At 35.0% G+C, this 22,183-nt stretch overlaps 1 protein-coding gene, 1 long non-coding RNA gene and 1 pseudogene across 6 annotated transcripts; all 3 read right to left on the bottom strand.

Annotated features, from left to right (window-relative positions):
* On the bottom strand, window positions 1–2,831 carry LOC132068367 (uncharacterized). Of its 5 annotated transcripts, none has more exons than XR_009417385.1 (5): window positions 2,365–2,831; window positions 1,916–1,993; window positions 1,405–1,486; window positions 989–1,239; window positions 1–65 (listed from the first exon to the last, which is right to left on the bottom strand). It is a non-coding gene; the product is annotated as an uncharacterized LOC132068367 (long non-coding RNA). The 5 variants fall into 5 exon arrangements; XR_009417387.1 differs by lacking the exon at window positions 2,365–2,831 and adding an exon at window positions 2,093–2,121; XR_009417384.1 differs by having other exon boundaries at window positions 1,405–1,993.
* A 6,529-nt stretch (window positions 2,832–9,360) lies between these two features.
* On the bottom strand, window positions 9,361–11,170 carry LOC132068365 (uncharacterized acetyltransferase At3g50280-like; annotated as a pseudogene).
* Window positions 11,171–14,094: 2,924 nt separating this feature from the next.
* Window positions 14,095–15,766, bottom strand: LOC132068364 (uncharacterized acetyltransferase At3g50280-like). Its single transcript, XM_059461935.1, has one exon. It carries the CDS (start codon window positions 15,671–15,673, stop codon window positions 14,276–14,278), a length of 1,398 nt encoding a protein of 465 aa, XP_059317918.1. The 5' UTR covers window positions 15,674–15,766; the 3' UTR covers window positions 14,095–14,275.
* Between the last annotated feature and the right edge of the window lie 6,417 nt (window positions 15,767–22,183).

The following is a 22,183-nucleotide window of genomic DNA, read 5'->3' as shown; positions in this document are numbered from 1 at the left end:
ACATTTTCTGGTGAGAGGACTGTTTCAGATGAATGTTTTCCTTATCCTTCTACACATAATGGTGCCTGATTACAAACACAAGAAGAAAGGATGATATCATGATCATATCATAACCATTTACTAATATCTAGAGTGAAAATGCCAAACCATAGGACTTGGCTTTGAGTACTCAAAGTAAGAAGGGGAAGATAAATTTATCTCAGGACTGGTCCAACTAAAGGTGTCCTAAACATCATCTATCTCTTAGGTACAAAATTCTTTGAATGCGATTTTGATGGAGCATTCTGTACACCATTTCTTCTTTTTTTCTAAGCACCCCGACATCCCACCAAAGTCTTGTTTATATCGAAGCCAGAGAATATAACATATGCTTTAATTCTAATTTGTAGCATTTGCCATATTTTTCAGTTAATCATGGTTAAAACTTATGCTAACACAAGAAAAATTAGATCTAGTTCACATTAGATGCATTCCAGGCAGTATCTCTTTTAATCCAGAAAGAGCACTAATTATCTAGTGTCAATAAACAAACAGCAAGAACACATTCTATACCTTGCATGCATAGCCTCAAAACTTCAGTTCCGAAGAGGACAGCGGTGATAAAAAGGATTAACAAAAATTTCTATAAGATCATATTTTGTTCCTCTTGACTTCGGCAATGGTAGCCATTGACATGGATTATGGAGAAAGCAAGAGCAAAATGTAAGGCTGGGAAGAAGAAGAATAGAAGAAGAGTAATTACGAAAGTAAAAAATGCCTCTTCGTATTTTGGTTTAACTTAAAAAACGTGACTCTTCCTATATTTTAATGAGCTGGGAAATTGATTTAACTAAGGGAAGAATCTAAAAATTGGAGAGCAAAAGATAACTAAGAATCCCGATTTGTGAGGACGCCACATCAACAGGCCTATGTCCCTGCTTTATAAAATGCTATTCTGTTAAGAGCTCATGATTATATAAAATGTAAGTGAAGAAATGAAGAGCCTTACGTTATGAAGACATGTCGTCTCTAGTAGTGCAGCCAGGCATAACACGCAGACCCTTAGCTTCAACAGTTACAAAATTAGGATTTGTTGCTACTAACACGAGAATTTTCTTAGCAGCACACTGCTCCAGTATCTTCTCAAGGACATCAAGATTCATGGAAGTGTGGCACCAGAAGAGGCCCCAAGGGCTCAGTTCCGTTAGCCAAAATAAAATTGCCTTCCTGAAAATTTTCCACAACTTCTAGTCCGAGGCCCTAACATAAAAAAGGAGTCACTTAGTTGAGAAAGACAATATTTTCTTCCATTCAAAGACTAATGAAAAACAGTGGAGACATTGATGCAAAATTCTTCAACCTCGGGACATACGAGTCCCACTTAGCTTGGATATTATTCTAAGGAATTCACAAAGCTTTATATACCTCAAGCGATATAGAACCCCTATCACTTCAAGTCATTTGAATACATGATCTTTCTATAGAGGCAAACCATGCGTCATCTCTTCTGCCCATAAACAAATGTAAAGAAACACATTCACTTACATATATGAGAAAAACTTATGCAACACCTTATTAATTTCACATTTTCATTTTGGATTCGATATGAGGAGTAACTGGAAATAACAGAAAACTAATGATGAATAAACGATTCACTGGAGAATTAGTTACTTCACCTGTTCCGTAGTTGATAATCTCCAATTAAATGTGTATATACCGATAGACACGACTTGTGATTTGCTTTAGTTTGTGTTTAAATTGACAGTTCTAAAAGACATTGCAAAATAAAAATGACATAATTTGAGGAATGAATGAGAAAAAGCAGCAATGATAATTGTTGGTGGTGACTAAGAGAAGAGTCATTAGGTAGATGAAATTCAAGCACGTCAAATAATACTCTATGACCAACTTTATATAATATACAATAGATGTAAACCTTTCTTCATTTAAAGGTTCAAATCAAATAGAATTGATCCGTTTCGAGCAGCACTCCATATTGTCTTCCACTGTCAATCTGAACAATATCACAACATAAAAACAAAAGAGATCAGGACTAATCAAAATGGGTTTAAGTTTAACTCTACGGATATGATGAGTAAAATATTCAATTGACCTATGTAATTTGGCAGGTCACGGGTTAGAAGCCCGAGTTAAACAAACTTCTTCCACAAAATGAAGGGGGTGACAAGAGGCTGCGTCATTGGAACCTCTATGGTCTCTTCTCCGGACTCCGTGCATAACGGGAGGTAGTGCACCGGGCTGCCTTGATTGCCTTTGACCAGACCTATAGAAGAATTGTCTAATTGACCTAAACTATGTCGAGCTTGAGAGGTAATTAATTGACTGAACAAAAATCATTCAAGGACTCAAATAAAGGCAGCTTACCATAACGCTAGTGACGTTGAACAACCGGCATTGTCGATCATGATACTGCAACAGAAGTGGCAAAGACTAATAAAAAAAAATAGTTGTTCAAAATAAAGGGAAATTGATTGAGGTCATTAGGAAATTTTTGCTGACATCTCCGGCAAAGTGGGCGAGAAGATAACCAGAAGAATTTCATTGCTACGATTGAACAAAACGAGGAAGAAAACCGACTATACACGAAGCGCAAGCAAACACGAAAGAAAACCTAAGCTGTTAAGAAAAATAGCCAGAAGGATATAATAGCTACAATTGACCAAAATCATGAAGGAAATCCATTATAAAATTGTAGGAAGCATGAAGAAAACCTAAAATTCTCTGAAATAGAAACATGAAAGACAACATAAAAATGGTTAAAACTGAAACCTAGAAATCCCAAAAAGAGATATGCCTCGGGCGAGTGAGAGATGGAAGAGAAAGAGAGGAATATTTACCTCTTGGAACAGTAGGAAGAAGAGGAAGAGGCATTTGAGGAAAAGAATGTGAAGAGGCGCAACGCAGAGGAAGAGGCCGGGGCAATTACAATAGCGAAGGTACGTGACTTTTCCTTCAAAGATGGTATTTGTCTTTTTTTCATCAGAATAAAGCCAAAAAAATTGACAAAAAAGTTAAATAAGCATACTATCTATTGAAACGCTACGTCGGTGAGCGCTCGCTTACTTTTTATATATATATAATATATATATATATTGTGATATGATTTAAAGAAGCCATTTAAAATATGATAACCATGTAAAGTTGGTCTAAGATATAAGAGATAAAATTTAGTGTATAAATCCACAACTCTCCATGGCGCCAATTCTTAGATTTATTTCATTCAAATCGTAAAAGTAAAAAATATAATTATCGTTCAAGACTGACATGGTAGTTTCTTCATCTTTTCTGCTGGAAAGCTAGGAAAAAGAAAACAATACAGGAACTCTTTTATATATATGATATATAAACCAACCAAAGTCGCGTTCGAGAAGAAAACAATGATAATTCCTAACCTGCAAACAATGATAAACCAGCCATGAACTTTAAGTTGATTACCATATATTTAAACTTATTGACTTAGCAAACACATGGCAACAACTTTAAATTTGTAAAACTGTAAAACTAAACTTTTGATAACCTTAGTTTACTTTGAAACACAAAGTTAGAATGAAAGGGATCCATTCAGTGGAAAGGACATACACAGGACTCAATACTTTAGGATTTTTAGATTTTTATTTTAACTCCAATATTTTCTTTTCCTTTTCCTTTTCCTTTTTTTCCTGATAAAGAACACAAGTGAAGTATCACTTACCAACGTCATAATGATGCGAATAGCTACGTAGTAGCAAAATTTTCCAAGAGTCAAGACTAATGAGCCCGCAAATAACATCGCCACTCTCTCTATCTCTATTGATTAATCAATTAAAGCTCAACAAATTCCCATCGGATTTCTTCCTAGAGAATCTTTGGCCATATGTTGAACTACATTTTCTCGGTTTTTAATGTTTTTTTCCTGAAAACAAATAGCACGCATTAGCCAAGTAATCTATCATGAACCCACACATCAACGATTACAAATATCAACGATCCCACCCATGAATATGTTTCAAATGAAACCAAGCACATTAACCATATTTATTGACTTCCGGAATTGATGGCAAGCGCAAATCTGTTAAATGGAGGAAGTCATATAAAATGCAAAGGATCACTTACTTATGAGGGCACCCATTGGACTGTTCACATCCTCATTAGAAAGATTCAAAATATCACCTGAAATGGCTGCACCCTCCAAATAATAATGGCCACTTCTTTGGATGCTGTATGCCTTCAGTTTGCATTATGCAAAGAATTAGTGTTAGAAGAGACAAGAGAGGCAAGCACACAGTCTAGGCAAATTATTTTATCAAAGGCTTATTAGTAATGGAAGAAGATATATAGAGGTGGATTTTCATCATTTGAGATGGCACGTTCAATGTCATGATTACCTTAAAGATACTGATCATTTCTTGGCGGAAATTACCTAGTTGGATATAAAGTATGAGAATGAACATTCTAAAGAAAAAAAAATGAAGGTATAAGTACATGAAGGTATATATATAAGAAATTATAGTCCATTTGAAACGGTTAAAAGGAGTTAAAAAAAATGTGACAAAAATTGGAGACCTTCATATCCTGCAAGGCCATAAAGCAAGAGAAGTGGTAGCGACATGTCTTGCTGATATACAATCCGAATCACCAACCAAAACTGTATAAGAAATTACTAAGATAGAGTGACTAAGATAAAAATTAAATGCGACAATTGATACTATATGTCACCAATGAAGAGTGTATAAAGGTTAGTAATCTTGATATATCAGGACTATCTTCTCACGTGAGGCAAATTAAGAAACATGTGGAAAAAGAAGAAGAAAAGAATGGAGGTAATTAAACATCATATTAAACTAAGTGGTTATAATGAAGAAAAATGACCTTCCTAGAACTCCTTTACGGTCTGTTCGAGATACAACAGTATATAAGAAGTGTTAAAATAATTTTAGAAATATGATGTCGAATAGTGTAGAAGCCTCTTCTTTAACTGAAGAACATCCTAGGTACCTCGAATTGCATAAATTCAACTTCTTTTTCGATACGCCTCAATATAAACATCATTACAGCTTCTCTGGTTCATCATCAGAAAATCTTCATGCAAATTCAAAAGCAAAATTTCAAGCTTAATACATCCTCTGTTTCTATTTTCTTAAACTAAATTTTCAAATTTGCAAAAATGTCTCTGATTCCAAGCTTCTTCGGTGGTCGTGGCAACAACATCTTCGAAACTTTCCTACAGTTTGTTCCTTATGCTTTCATTATTGTAAAATGAAATAGGGAGAGACTTTAAAAAGAAAGTGCTAGGTTAAAGGAAGCTTAAAACCCCTATTCGTCACTCTCAGAGCATATACACAACCACTGTGAGTTTGTATTAACATGAGTATGAAATAAAATTACTGCCGTGAACCGTGAAGGAATATTATGTTTATGTCTAAAATTGTCATGATTTGTGAGAGCAGTGATTTGATCTCATAGTCATCCTCATTTTTTTCTTTCACTGAATCTACAACAGATAGTTGTCCATTCTTTTCTATGGATAGTTCTTTCCCTGCACTAACTTGGATGAATTTGACCTGGCCCGCCTCTCAGTAGGATGTATGTTAACAAACAGGACTGGTTGGTCGGAGCTCTGAGAACTCTTCTTGCAGTTAAGTGGAGTGTAAGTAGATACAACCTCGTCAATTAGTCCAAAATCTGCAAGATTTATCACAGATGTCCCTAAAAGTTGGCCTCTAGTTGTCTTAGACGGAATACTGTTCATGCGCTCGCTACATTTTACCATGCAAAGACATAAATCTGGCCAATTTTCAAAAGACAATAGATGCTAGAGCTACAAAGAACCTCATTTTTTATCTCCAAACCATATTTATCGTAATTTGTCAGTACATTGCACAAATTTCAATACAGTGATCTCTAAATGTGCTACTAAGAAGCAAGATAGTCATTGAGAATCATTCGCTAAATGGTACTGTCGATCACATAAATTAAGTGTCTTAGAAAAAAATTATCATATGCAACAATATCTTACACTTCAAACTACAATCCAAGCATATTCACTTTTAGCACTACAGATAGACGGATATGGAGTTCAAGAATGTAATGCGTGTGGACGATAAGGGATCAGCTATTAAGGCGGCAACCATTATAATGTAAAACACAATTTTCCAACCTATGCTTTGGTATCACGTTTAACCAGAAGCACCGACACTGCTTTACAAGTAAGGCTGCTTTATAGATTCAAATTTTGGTCAAAATGCGAACTGGAAAATTCATAAAACACCCAAATCTGTGGAAACTAACAAAGATATAACACGTGAGACCTAGAAAAACGAAACCCAGCACTGTTTCACTACATTCACCCCTAAATTTGTGAATTTCACTCTTTCCCATTCTTTCTCCATCTATATTACACCAGTATTTTACCTCCTCCTCATTCTCACTTTTGTGTCTTTGTAATCCTTAAAAAAGCTAAGGTCCTTTTTAACGCTTATCCTTTCCGTGCTTAAGGCATACTGATCAATATAGAGCGGAAGAAATGCTTGCATACATAGACACTCTAAACTTAAAGCTAGCCAGTGAAAAGTTACCTCTTTTGAAGTACAAAGACCAAAATGTGAGGTGGCAATCTTAATTGAGAAAGTTACCTAGTCAATAGACCACCGCATTCTATCTTCAAAATCATTGTTCAAACAATTTTCTTAGCCTGGATAAAGAACTTTGTCAGAACTGGCATAGTTGTGCATATGCGAAAGGGAAGAGGATGCAGTTTTCCTCACCAAATTACAAAGAACAATTTATCCAACGGAGAAAAGTCTTGAACCGCTATTGAATTATATTTCAAAAGATGTGGGAGTGAGTGAGCTTTTAGTAAACGAAAGGAGTCTGATGAAATGTACATGAAAATAGTTGATGCTACAAAAGTAGAAGAAATTGGTTGTGATTGTGAAAGGTACAGTCGCATACCTGGGTAAGTTAGATGTTTTTTTTTGCCGTGAAGAAGAAGCAAAGAGAAGTTGGCGTAGATCTTTCTTGCAAAAATTGCTGAAGCAGGGAGATGTTGGCCAGACCAGGTAGAGACAGAGAGTAAAATAAGGTGAAGCAACGTGTTTTATTGTCGAACCTATTCGGCAGAATTGTGGAAGGGTCGTTTTAGTTTGTAAATCTTTGTTACGGCAATTTATTTACACTTTAAATGAGATTAATTGGCGAAAAATTGCAAAGGTAGATAAATATATATATATATATATATATATATGTCATGCCATTATGTATATATACAAGTATGAACCAAGTTAGGTCGAAGATGGCGAAGAATTTCATCTTATGAAATAGTACTTGTAAATCCTCACAGCGTACCGAAAGTTTTAAGATAGTGTAAACTGTAAGCGTATCACAGAGGAGGTCACAAATATGAATACAATCAGAGTTTTATTGGTGATCGAAAAGAAGCGATACTCCTACGGAATGGTACAGTATATAAACAGAATACAGATGGAATCTGTGTAAAATAAAATAAACTCTAAGTGTTTACAATGGGAAAGAAGCAGACCCGGGAGGGGTGTCGTGTTTTGTTCGTAGCGCGAGGGACGGCGGCAGAATAGTTTGTACATTGTCTGGAGATTGATGCTGCAAAGAAGCGGCAGAATAGCAAGAAGAGATCAGCGGGTGTGATGGGGAATTAGGGAGATGGGTTATCGTTTTAATAATCCTTGCCATAGTTTGCGGGGTGCGAGGGCCGAAGAGGTGTGTGTAATTGGTGGGTTGTATTTTTATGGGTGTAAAATTATTTTTTCACCAAAATTTTGTAAAAATAGATAAATAGAAATCCTTGTGATATTTCCCTTCTCTTTCATCATATCTCGCTTTATATATATATATATATATATGATATTATATTATATATATATATATATGATATGATTGTAGCCTAGCCATTAGTATTATTTTATGGTTTGACTATGTAGTTAATGTTGATGCTTAATCTTTTTATCAATTAATGATAGATTATATAGATAAATTTGACAAATTAAGAACTTAGACACTAAACCAGGGGAAAAAAGGAAAGTGCATAAAATGACAGACTCAGTGCATTACGGAAAAGGATTCTCACTTAACCTGATTTATCTTAAAAAAAAAAAAAAAAAAAAAAAAAATTAAAGGCGGCAAACATAAACTTAGAAAAAAATATGAACTTAGAAGGGGCAGGCGCTGGTCTCCCCTGTATGTCATGGCGCAAGAGGTGTCTGATTGATAGGACCTTCAACACGATCTGCTCGTTCTCATTGCTAAACGTTTGAATTTGATTGAAGATTTCCTAAATTTTGGCATTGTATGCAAATCCTGGCACTCAGTACCTACCAAGAACAATTTTAACAGTGACCTGCCTAGAATTCCATGGCTGATGTTAGCTGAAGAGGATGATACAGGCTGTCGAATATTCTTCGACCTGTATAATGGTATGATTTTGTGATGTTGTTGTCGAATATTCTTCGGCCTGTATAATGGTACAATAGGAAAAAAAAGATACTCCCATTAGTTGTTGTACTTCCTTGCTTCCAAGTATGTTGTGTTCCGTGATAAGGATTGGCCTTGTGGGTCACTTTTCTTAAAGTGAAGGGTCACTTTTTATCGTATCACTTTTTTTGAGTTTCTTTTATCGGGTGTGAGCGCTAAAAAAAAAAATTAAAAATTCTGGGACGATCACTTGTTCACTTTTCCCAAAATTAATTAGGAAAGTGAATAAGTGATAGTTGAGGTGTATTTTGCTAACTAATTAGTGATAGTTTAGGTAGAAAACTCTCACACCTGATAATAGTTCAGGTTAAAAATTATTTAAAAGTGATACTTGAGAGTTTGAGGAGTTAAGGTGTATTTTTGACCCTTCACTCTTTTCTTAATGGAGAAACTTGTGGTAGTCCAGAACTTATATTAGTCAGCTGGTGTAGGATGAAAGTTATGATTACCGAGTTAAAACTTCAATCCACCAATTACTGAATATTCTTATACTAGCATAATTTGTTTTCTACAAAGATCTGGTAAAGTCATAAACCAGTTTAATTTTAGAAGAATGAATCTCACTGTAGGATGTTTTTGATATGTCACTGTAGGATGTTTTTGATATGTTCTTTATGGCTATCAAAGATCAAGTGAGTCAGAATCTATTTCAAATTTTCAATATCGGTGAGGTAGTATTAATATATATATATATATATATGACGCCTATGACTTGCAAATTGATATCAGCATTTGCTGCAATTGATCTTTGATGAGTCTTATTTAGACCGAATACTATTATCTTTTCTATCTCCATTCATAGAATCTATACGTAATTTATGACATTTATTACCCAGCGATCCTTAGCATTAACACCTAACTCGCAGTGAATACTAAAATTGCAAGGGAGAATCTTAAGAAAGAGAGCTTATTGCGTTCATCCGTGACATTGAACCAAACAATCAAAGCAGATCTGATCGACTCACTCGGGAAAATTAATCAGCGTAACCTTGATTGAGGGATGCGCTTGGTGAGCTAAAATATTCTTGTTTTGTATCTGCCGCGCATATTGTGGTGAATCATTAATCAGCGGAATGATACAGAGAAACCTCTTCATCCCTGCTTTCTCTGAAGAGGGTGAATTATATTTTAACCAAATGATGATCATCAAACTCAATTAAATTAATCACAACAAATACAGGTTGAGTAAAATCACAATTGAACAGCAGCTACTATGTTACACCCTCACGGCCTCACCCCACAAATCACAATCCCGTTTCCAAAACACAAAGCTCACCATTTAACCCATCCCAATTCAAATAGTACTACTAATTAGAATTACTGTATTCAATAGCCAGTAACATACTGCATGAACTCTGTGTCCAACTCATGGCCTTCCATTGTTTCAGGCGATAACACCACCTCTAAATCAACGCTTCCTCCTCCTTCTCTCCCCGGAAACGCTGATATCTTCCCATCAAACTTATTCGCCCGACCACTCCGTACAGCTACTGGTCTGCCCCATCCGAAATCATTATCATACATTGGAAACCTCGGCGAGCTCCCCATGTTAGCATCTCTCCGTCAAAATTCCCCAACGGGAAACACCGTGGGTCCCTCTCCCACTCCTCTAAAAACTTGCTCACCATAACATCATTCACATTCTTGTTCAATTGCTCCACACGCCAATGCAGATTTTAGATAAAACATCCCCTGATGATGCGTAAGTTGGAATGCTCTGAATTGCGTTGCTGAAGTATAACGGATGTAGCTTCGGGTGGAAACGGTGATGGCAATTTACAGCCATTCTGAATGTCGTCATTTTCGAAGATGGGAACTTCCTTGCACGTGTCACCGCACGCCAGAGCAATGCGCAAAGTGATTGAAATGATGAAATCTCAGCCGTTGGGTTTATCGTCTCTGTTTCTGCTTTGATATCGAATTTCAGGGGATCGTTGCTCTGTTTTTCCATCAATTCAACAATGTTAATTTCTCCGCCAAAATTCAAATTCTGATTGTTGGTCTTTGCTTTGAGTCCTAGAATTGATTCCCTTTTGAAACTAAATATCCGTTCTCTCAATGGGGCATCACCGGCAAAAGTGACTTTGGGGCCATCAGCTGGTAGTTTTAGCACAGCGTTTGAGATCAATATTGAATGACGGGTAAAATCAGGCTGCCTTAAAATCCTTTTCACACCTCTACTCACCTTGGCGAAAGTATTAAAAAAGTTCCAAAAAGATGTCCCGTCTTTAACGGAATGATTGATGGCTCATCCAATGAAGACGCCGTCAGCTAATTCCGTCACTTGGACGGCAAGAAGAGGGCTAAAATGGCCTTGATAGCTCAATTTTTGATCAAACGGAAAGAACACTTTGACATGATGAGGAACATCAATGGAGCCTATGACATCGCGAATGTAAATGTGAGCGGCTGTAGCATGTACAAAATGAGTTGGGTGATGGGAAAAGGAATGAGTTGGGTGATGACAAAAGGAAGACGGGTAAAGAGAGCACCTTTCTGAATGTAGTGAACAGAAAGCATTGGAAGATCGGAAGCAGAGTGTTTGAGATCTGGAAGTGAGGATTTTTGGCAAGGAAAAATGGTGCATTTGGAGACCAAAGCTGTAGCTGCAGAAGGCATTGTTAGTTAATTTGCAGTGGCAGCTTTGTACTACTCAGCTGTAGTGTTATTTTACTTCGAATGAGGAGTGAAAGCTGCTAAAGATGAAGTGAGAGTAAGAAGAGGGGCTTTATATAGGATATTCATGTAACCGGATTCATGTATTTGGGAATCTGACAATTGCTATCTTGATGATTGTTGATAAGTTTGAAACATGGGGGAAGTTGACCCAATGTTCATTTTTTTTTTTATTATTTCAATTTTGGGGACTGCTACCTTAAAATATGACTGGCTGGCCGGCACGGGCCTAACTTTAAATAATACCCCAATGTTACGTCCCATTCGGTGTTTGATGCTGCTTTGAGCCTCATTAATTCGAATTCGCATCAGAAAGTTTCATATTTAATATAAAGTATTCAAGATGACTTTATTTCTAAAACATAAACTTGAGATCTTTGATTAAAGTCATGCTAGAACTGCTACTACTCCGAAAGAGCAGATTCAATTACGAAATAAAGATTTTTAAAATTTACGATTTTATATATTTTTGCGTGGCTAAAAAAAAATCACGTCATTAAATAAAATGAAATTTTAAATTTTGATTATTTTTAAATATATAAAAGGTATTCTTATTTTTAAAATAGAGTAAAAAATGCTGAGCAAAAACAAAAAAAGAAAAATTATTTGCATTGCTGTGAAAGAATATAGAAAGAGAATGAGACAAATCCCTGATCCTACGCTCATAATAGTAATCCATGAGTGCCGTTGTGACCTGCCATTCTCCTTAAGCTTATAATAATATTCAGTTTGTAATCAGAACAGTTTTTATTACTAATTAATTCCACTTCTAATTAAAATACTTTTTCTAATAATTGACCTTAGCTTCTGTTACAGATTACTCACGCGAAAAGTCAGCTTGTTAATGCACAGATGATCCACAAAACCGTTTTTTTGATTCGTCGGCGTATGCTATTATTTTAATCAAGTAACACTTAGATATCTAAACCAAACAACAGAACACAGTAGTATCTACAAGTATTATTATACGTACTATGGTCTATTATTTAATGTTTTGACTCTATAGTTCCACTTTGATACATAAGCTGTCTTTTCACTAATTAATAGTACTCCCACCTTCTTAAAATGTTTGTTTTACTTTCATTTTTAATCAGTTTAAAAATGAATGTCTCTTTTATTTTGACAACTCTTTAATTCAACGTTCTACATGACATATTTAATATCATAAGATTAAAAGACATTTTAGTACATTCAACATATCTTTAGTTAATAACTACAAGATTCAAAAGTCTTCTTTACTTTCTTAAACTCATCTGTGTCAAGTCAAAATCAAATAAACATTTTGAAACGACTAACAAACTAGGCAGAATTGATAGGGACAATCCCGAACTTAATGATTTTTATTCAGCATATATTCGTATTTACGTTGGTCTAATTACCGCTGAATAAGATATTTTACTATCCTCTACCTTCAAAAATGATCTGAACCCATGAAAGTGTGACACAGCGATATTTTTATTACAAAATATAATTTATACCTTTTTAAGTCCACCAATTATTTGGATCATCTTTGTAGAGTCAAATATGTAAACAAAAACTTGGAACAACATTATTTTGGCTATGATTCTGTTATTTGGCTAAAGATAATAATATTATAATCGAGTTATTTTTATTTGGCTAGAGAAAGAAAAATACACCGCTAAAACGAATAGTCATTACATGAAAGGAAGAGATATACAATTCTTTTTCTGCCTCTAGAAAATGCACCGTTTGAACTTTATTTAAACACTGTGAGGTAAAATATGCAATGTATATTAAGAAAACAAGGAGAAATATTGGAAAAAATAAATTATTATATTTGATTATGCGATAATAAATTTGAAAAGTGCTGCACTTGAAGGCTAACGTTTCGATTTTTGTTCCCTCTCACGCGCCTAAAAGTCTTTTTAATATAAGCATGCAAGGAGGGGGGTGGGGTTTGAGGCTATCAAATTGCTAAAGTTAGAGGGATAATTAGGCTAATGCAAACTTTCACTATGCATCGAACAAAAGTCAGTCAAGTTCAACAATGTCCCCATCCATTCTGCCCAAAACTAAGTTCAACAATGTCCCCATCCATTCTACCCAAAAACTAACATAAACTAGCGTATAAGTGAGAATATATAGGGAGACAAATAAGACAAATCCAACTATATAACATAAATTTTTTAGTCTATAAATGAGAATATATAGAGAGACAAATAAGGCAAATTCCTGATCCCAGAATCTGTATGGTGGTTGTCATTCTCCTTGTACCTACAGAAAGTTGGCTACATTGTCTCCCTCTTGCAATAGCCAATATTTATTCCAAAGACTTGTAGTCAAACTCTGCATAATCAAACTATCGCCTGCATTCAAACTATCGCCTACCACTTTTTAACTACTCCCCCATCCCAATCTATGTGATATAGTTTGATTAGGCACAGAGTTTAAGAAAAAAAAAGACTTTTGAAACTTGTGCATGAAACAAGTCATAGAAATATGTGTGACCGTAGGTCTTGTTGATGCTTAGTCCTTTTATTAGTTAATGAAAATTGTGACAAAGAACTTGGGCAGTTCAAGAGCAATCGTGAAATATTTGTATAACACTTCACTCATTGTACCTCAAAACCTCTATGTTAGGACTAATTCATATCATTAGACCTGCAAACTACTCCCTCCGTACGAATTTATATAGCGCCATTTGACTTGACATAAAATTTAAGAAATAATGAAAGATTTTTAAAATTTGTGATCTAAAACAAATGTTGACATATGTGTGCCTATAAATCATTTAATTAAGGGCAAAAAGGAAATTTTAAAGTTAAATTATTTATCATCTCATTATTGAAAGATGACATTAATTAAAACGGAAAGTTTGGGGAACGGGAGAGTAGTAACTAGTCAGTACCACTATCAACAATTCAACTGTCTGCAAAACCAAAATGAACAGGGGTCACATATAAAGCACTCTCAATGTGACCTTAATATCCAAGTTTTCATTATCAAATCCATAAGAATTGTGCACATTACTGATAAAATTAAATTAATCACAAGATAGCACAAGGAAAATAGGAAGTGATATGTCAAACTCATCCTTTAATACAAAGCTGATCGCCATTTAATTAGCCCATCCAAATTTACTCAGGAATTACAGCTTTTAACTCCCAGAAACATATTGCATGAACTCTGCATCAGACTGCAAGCCTTTCATTGTTTCGGGTGACAAAACCACCTCCAAATCCAGACTTCCTCCTCCTTCTCTCCCCGGAAACGCTGATATCTTCCCGTCAAACTTATTCGCTTTCCCACTCCTAACTGTGACTGGTCTGCCCCACCCGAAATCATTGTCATACATTGGAAACCTCGGCGAGCTCCCTATTGTCAGCATAGCTCCATCAAAATTCCCTAATGGAAAACACCGTGGATCCTTCTCCCAATCCTCTACAAACTTCCTCACCATAACATCATCGTGTGCCTTCACATTCTCGTTCAATCGCTCCGCACACCAATGCAGATCATTATACAATACTTCCCCTGCTGTTGCGTAAGTTGGAATGCTCTGAATTGCGTTGCCAAAGTATAACGGATTTAGCTTCGGTTGGAGACGGTGACGGCAATTTACAGCCATTCTGAATGTCGTCATTTTGGAAGATGGGAACTTCCTTGCACGTGTCACTGCACGCCACAGCAAAGCGCAAAGTGACTGAAATGATGAAATCTCAGCCGTTGGATTTATCGTCTCTGTTTCTGCTTTCATATCGATTTTCAGGGGATCATTTCTCTGTTTTGCCATCAATTCAACTATGTTAATTTCTCCGTCAAAATTCAATTTCTGATTGTTGGTCTTTGCTTTGAGTCTTAGAATTGATTCCCTTTTGAAACTAAATATCCTCTCCCTCAATGGGGCATCGCCGGCAAAGGTGACTTTAGGGCCATCAGCAGGGAGTTTTAGCACAGTGTTTGAGATCAAAATTGAATTACGGGTAAAATCAGGCTGCCTTATAATCCTTTTCACACCTCTACTCACTTCAGCAAATGTATTGAAGAAGTTCCAAAATGATGCCCCGTCAGTGACGGAATGATTGATGGCGCATCCAATGAATACGCCGTCAGCTAATTCCGTCACTTGGACAGCAAGAAGAGGGCTAAAATGCCCTTGATAACTCACTTTTTTATCAAACGGAAAGAACTCTTTGACATGATGAGGAACATCAATGGAGCCTATGAAGTCGCGAATGTAAATGTGAGTGGCAGTAGCATGTACAAAATCAACGCCAGCATCATTGCAAGAAATGTAGACGTAGCCATTTGTGTCGGCCACGAATCGACCGGCTAAGGGAGGGAAGTGAGTGAGTGTTTGAGAAAGACTGAGTTTGAGAAGGGAAATGAGTTGGGTGATGGGAAAAGGAGGACGAGTAAAGAGAGCACCTTTCTGAATGTAGTGAACAGAGAGCATTGGAAGATCGGAAACAGAGAGTTTGAGGTCAGCAAGAGATGATTTTTGGGAGGGGAAAATGGTGCATTTGGTGACCACAGTAACGGCTGCGGCAGGCATTTTTAGTTTGCAGTAGATTTTTCAGAGCTTTTGCTCTAAGTTTTAATGGAGGCTCTGTACTCAGCTGCACAGTCTCACTTTGGGCAAATTAGAGGGCTGAGGATGAAGTGAGAGTAGTATTAGGGCCTTTATATAGGTCTGCCACCGAAATGTTATGAGACTGAGTTCATGCATTTAATGAGATGGAGATTCTTGATTTGATTTTTGTTGGCTGTCTTCATTTGATACTTGGAGAAGTTGACCTAGAGTTACTATTAATTATTTGAATGGGGACTTGAGCTGCTGAGGATGAAGTGAGAGTAAGAGGAGGGGCTATTTATAGGAGATTTAAGGAACTTGATTCATGCATTTGATGAGGTGGCACTTGCTGTCTTTTGTCCTTGTTTGGCAAGTTTGAAATAAGGGGGAGAGTTGACTCAGAATTTACTTTTTTATTTTGATTTCGATTTTGGGGGACTGCTACTGCAAAGATTTGACTGGCTGGCACTTGCCTCACTATGACAGGAACATTACCGACCATCTCACTTCGCGTTTAGTACTATTTTAGTGCTTGATTAATTTGAAGTGGGGCCGAAAATGTTACTTTGGGATAAAAGGTTCTCTATTAAAAGCAATTCTGTTTTCAAAGCTCTAATTGGAGACCTATTGTGAAGAATAAGTGATGGATTCAAGAGTTTGAAGTTTATAAATTTTGCTAGTGATAGATAAATAGATCTTTTATAAAACCTATTTAATTGACCCAAACTCGTAAGTCGTAACCAACTATCTCATTTCTATTAAAAATAAAGAGGTACTTATCATCCCATCGCAATCATTGATATATAGCTTGCTGACATTAGCGATATGGATTTTAGCTGTTGATCGGCACGAGACAAAAGTTTATATAATTTACATTCTAAATTTGGCAACTTGGACCTCAAAAGTCAAACTATATTGTACAATTGTTGAATGGACAAGGTAATACTCAATTTCATTTTATATTGTCTTGTTAGATTGAATGGGGGCTTAAAAGAAAGAATTTTAGAATTTATAGTCTTAAATATGTCATAATATTTATGTGATTATTAAATTATGTCATTATTAAATGAAAATTTAAAATTTAAAATATTTACATATAAAAAGATACTCCCTCTGTTTCACAATAAGTGTCACCTTAGCCAAAAACACGCATATTAAGAAAGTAATAATGCAATATGAAGTTTACTAAATTACTCCTATATAATAAAAATAAATTATTTTTTTCCTCTTGATTAGAGCATGCACAAGTATTGATCCTTTTGACATTGAAAATCCAACAATACCAAGTTACTATGTGGCTTTTTTAATCATCATTTAAATATTACTTTAACTTTTCATTTTTTATCTAAGGGTAGAGTTGAAACAAACTAGCCAATTTATATCTTGATTTTCTAAGGTGATACTTATTATGGAACAATTTTTTATTTTACTAAGGTGACACTTATTCTGAGACGGAGGGAGTATTATTTTTTTAAGCGGACTTAAACGAAAATGACATCACATAAACTTCAAGAGAGAGAACATTTATAAGCAACACTGCTTTTACATGGAGTAAACTGTAAAGCCTCGAGATACAAACTACAAAGAGAGGGTGTAATCCCCGTGATAATGTTTTTTTTTTTAAAAAAAAAAAAAAGAAAAAAAAAAGAAATCATGAGCGCCGTCTTTTAACATTCTGTATGTTTGAAACGAAGAGTGACCAAAAAGGTGGTATGAGTGTGAAGAGTTGGGCGGACATGGTGGAGGAGGATGGGCAGGTTTTATCCCCTTCAATGCGCAGCAAGTTGAGTCCAGTAGCCCTGGCATTTGTGCCAAGCCATGTAATGGTTCTTCCATCTTTAGCCGCGGGTCAGCTTGTGGCTCAAATGAGTGCACCTTTGAATGTAAGTGTTCCGAATATTCAGTTGACCCCTACTAATGTTCTTCATGCTTTCGTGCCACACGATATGGAAAATTTGAATGCTATGGATAATCCTACTAACAGGAAGCCTATTGGAATTGTGGCCAAGAGGTATGAGCCAGGAGCTTTAGTGGAAGATCCTTTGGAAGCTTTTAATGGTGATTTGGACTTTGACATATTTGATGAAGAAGATGAGAATGAAATATTGGATGAATGCTTTGCTAAGGTGGCTAGGGATGGAGATCTTTCACCTAGGCAACAAAGGAGTGGATTCAAGACAAAGAAGACTCATGGAAGAAAACATAGTTGGGATGGTAAAGTGTCTGAGGAGGTTGTTCTAAGGCAACTGCCAATGAGAGTGGCAAAACAGAAGGAGACAAGGTTAAACTACATCAACAAGGTCCAATAGATCCAAGAAGATTTGATGAAGTATCAAGAGATTTTGAAGCTGTTGGAAGAAGAAGACAAGGTGAAGAATCAGATTTTTATCAAGTGCATCTCCTTGAAGAATTCACAATTCCAAAAAAAACCAAGGGTCTGACTCTATATTCTTGCTTATTTTAATATTTCACTATTTAAGTACTATCAGTTGTAATATCGTCATAGTGTTTGTTATAAACTCTGTGATGATCATAGAATATTTAGTGCTTTCTTCTTCTTATTTTTTACATGCATGTTAGATAGTAGAGGTTTTTACGCCTCAATAGGATTAGCAAGGTAAGGCCTAGCCCCCTTGCTTGTACTTTTTCTTTGCGTTTCACTGTTATTATATAAATAAAAAACTAGCCCTAGGCACCTCGCCTAATGGATTTTCTTTAAAAAAACGTTCTGTATGTGACCTGTCATTCTCCTTACAAAACTCAGTTGTGGAATCTCCTCACCATTAATCTAAATACTTCAGCTAATTAATTAATTCCACTACTAATTTAAAATAGTTATACTAATTTACGGTAGCTTGTGGTTTAGATATTAAGACGTTGTTTTATTAATGCCCAGCATGATCCTCTAAACCGTCATTTTTTATTGGTCGGCGTATTCTGTTAGTTTAATACAATTTGGAACATTTGGATCTTAACCAAATACAGGATACAGTACTATCTAACTAATATTATAGGTACTACCATGTATTATTTAATGACTTGACTCTATAGTTCCACTTGATATATGCTGTCTTCTCATTAATTAATACCAACAAATTCAGGTAGCAAAGTTCTTGGACTTAAATGATTTTCCAGCTTCCACGTGAACGACAGTATACGACCAATTGTGAAGAATATTCAATTAATCGAACTATACTACTAATGTTGAGCAACATACATATTCACGACTGTGTTCATTCACCTTTCTATTTCATGTGAGGACCGCTTTGCATCCTTCTCGAAAATATAAAGAAGTAGGATGTTTTAACTAAAGACGGGAATATAATTTGTGTTAAAATAACAATGTACGTTTGATCAACAACAACAACAACAACCATATACCACCATTTTGAATTTAACCCCTTGAAAAGTCACACCAGTATAGTGGGTAGTTATATGAAAGCAAAATTTTCATTCCTTTATCCTTTAATATTTTAACTTCCATTTTGATGAAATTATTTAATTCAAATCAAATTTGGAACTAACACACACGACAATCTTTTAATTGACATTCCCTCTCCATTAACATAACTTATGTATCCTAATTTTCTCAAGTTATTTAGTTCTAAATAAATAATCTATACATAGTTAATGAACTTTTAAGACAAATATATAATTTAACTTGTCAAAGAATCATGAAACTTTTAAAATTTTGGAGGCGAACAAAAATTTCAATCTCTTAAGTCGGTAGTGATTAGGGGTTCGAACATGGATATGAAAAAAAATCTTTGGAGCCAAGATTGTCGCTCCCGAATAGGCGCGATGCTTGAGGTTGCGAATTATACTGGATTAATTGGGATCAGGGAGAAATGCGAAGGATATCGAGACCAATCAGAAAATCAAAGAACGTGAAAAATGAGGTAGGAGGTTCGATAGCTTTTTGAAAAGTAGACTTTAAAAACAAAAACAAAAAAATTGACATAAATAAATAAGATTAGGACCTAAAAGTAATTAATTAAAAAGTTTTAAAAAAAAATTTGAAAATTATTGTAAGGACTCAGAAAGTCCCCCACACTTTGTCTCGATAGCTTTTGAAAAGTAGACTTTAAAAACAAAAAACAAAAAAATTGACTTAAATAAATAAAATTAGGACATAAAAGTAATTAATAAATTTTTTTTTTAAAATTTGGGAAATTATTGTGAGGTTGAAGTTATTTAGTTCTAAATAAATAATCTATACATAGTTAATGAACTTTTAAGACAAATACATAATTTAACATTCTAAATGTTTGGAAAATGACTTTCCTCTCTAATTAGGGATTAGGGGTTCGAACATGGATATGGAAAAAAAAATCTTTGGAGGAAGCGCTCCTCTCGAAAAGGCGCGATGCAAGGTGCGAGATGTAATGGATTAATTAGGGTTTCAAATGCTTTAGATATTGACTATGACAATCAACCAAAATCTAGTTTTATTATAAAAAATACAAAAGACAGGAGGTTCGATAGCTTTTGAAAAGTAGACTTTAAAAACAAAACTTAAAAAAAATTGACATAAATAAATAAGATTAGGACCTAAAAGTAATTAATTAAAAAGTTTTAAAAAAATTTGAAAATTATTGTAAGGAACAAAAGTCAGGCTACGATAGCTTTTGAAAATAGAGTATTTAAAAAACAAAAAACAAAAACAAAAAAATTGACTTAAATAAATAAAATTAGGACATAAAAGTAATTAATGAAAAAGTTTTTTAAAAAGACAAATTATTGTGAGTCACTACAAAAGCAAATCACATTACACCTCTTATATATATAGTAATGAGGACCACTTTTCAAATGGATGTGTTCATTCACCTTTCTATTTCATTAGCCATGTATGAGGACCGCTTTGCATCCTTCTCGAAAAATAAAAAAGAATTCTGTAGGTTATAATCAATGTTTTAGAAAGGGAGGGGGTAGGGGGGGGGGGGGTTATGCAGACAAAGAAAAGACGAGTGTGCGTCCCAAATCATGCGTATATAATGTAAAGAATTTGAGAAAATAGTCAAATGCCACCTCAACGTTTGATCGGTTTAGAAATTATGATGCGTGGATATTTACGCGACCTATTACGAACAACATTTTAAAAGTGGAATTTATAACCCCTTGAAAAGTCACACCCAGATATGTGTTGGACTGTGTAGTGCACGCACCTGACACATGTACATTTTTTTTTTAAAAAAATCATTTATTTTCTTATTTTTTTCTTTATTTTTCTCTTTTTCTTTTTCTCTTTCCTCTGTCTATGATTTGTTATCTATTTTTTTTTCTTTTTCTTTCCTTTATCTTCCTTAATTAAAACCTATTTTCTTCCTCCATTAACATACACACACATATTCAATTTCATCATCAATCATACATATCTTTTCAAGAAATCAACTAACTCATTTTCTTCATCCATTAACACACACACATTCAATTTCATCATCAATCATACATATCTTTTCAAGAAATCAACCTATTTGGGTTCAAGAATTTCTCTTCAACAAAATGTTTTTCGGTTTCTTTCCGAAAAAAAAAAATTCAAGACACAAAACGCCCGGCCGCCTCCCCCCAAAAATTTCGCTTGTTGAAATTTAGTATGTATCTTTTAAAATTAGGGTTTCTAGGATCAAAGAATCATGAAATTTTTAAAATTTTAGAGAATATGACCGATCGAACAAAAAATTCAAAACCTAGTTTGATGAAGTCGAGAAAATCCCGGGTAGTGTTAACGATTTTTCCTTCATAAATGGACAAAAACCATTAAAGTAAAATCAGATTCGAACGAGAGGATGGTGAAAGGGAAAGAACCGTGGAAAATGCGGCAATGTTCACGTGATTGATTCGGGGTTACCGAAAATGGTTCGACCATTTATGGTCCGTGAGGATTCATCGTGTTTTGGAACGGAAAATGGAAAGCTTTTCTGGAATCGTTTTAAAAGCTCGGTGAAAAAACGTATTTGAAAATGGGTAGACAAAAGGCTCTCATGGCTAAAGATGATTTTGGGTTTAAGTAATGGAGGAGAGAGGGAGAGAAAAAAAAAGAAAGAGAGAGAGAGAGTGTAGGGAGAGAGAGGGACGAGTGGCCGCGTTTGTTTTGGTTGATGAAAAGAGGGTTTCAGTTGAGAGTAGTGGGCCGGATCGGGTCGGGTGAAGGGTAATGGGCCGGTTGTGGTTGGTGAATGTTGAAGAGGGTCCGTTTGGAATGGGATGGGCTAAAGTTAAAAATAATGGGAAAAAAAACATTTTTAGAAATTTGAGATAGAAATAAAAAATTATTATTTGGAAAAATTAATTAAAAATACATATATTTATGAAAAGATATATTATAAAATAAAATTTTAATACAAATCCTAAAATGAAACGATGACGAACTCATTTGAGAAATTTGTGGTAAACATACTATTAATGTTGATAGTAGAATAGTGAAAATGAAGGTAATGATATTAATAAATTTAGAAGCCCGAAGAAATAAATTAGAATAAAGGAGGGACAAAA

Source organism: Lycium ferocissimum, chromosome 8, assembly GCF_029784015.1.
Source record: "Lycium ferocissimum isolate CSIRO_LF1 chromosome 8, AGI_CSIRO_Lferr_CH_V1, whole genome shotgun sequence".
Taxonomy (NCBI): Eukaryota; Viridiplantae; Streptophyta; class Magnoliopsida; order Solanales; family Solanaceae; genus Lycium; species Lycium ferocissimum.
This window is presented reverse-complemented; position numbering and strand designations above follow the sequence as displayed.

Excerpts from the sequence above, each read along its gene's own strand:
- LOC132068364 (XM_059461935.1), bottom strand. The coding sequence starts at position 15,673 with ATGCCTGCCGCAGCCGTTACTGTGGTCACCAAATGCACCATTTTCCCC.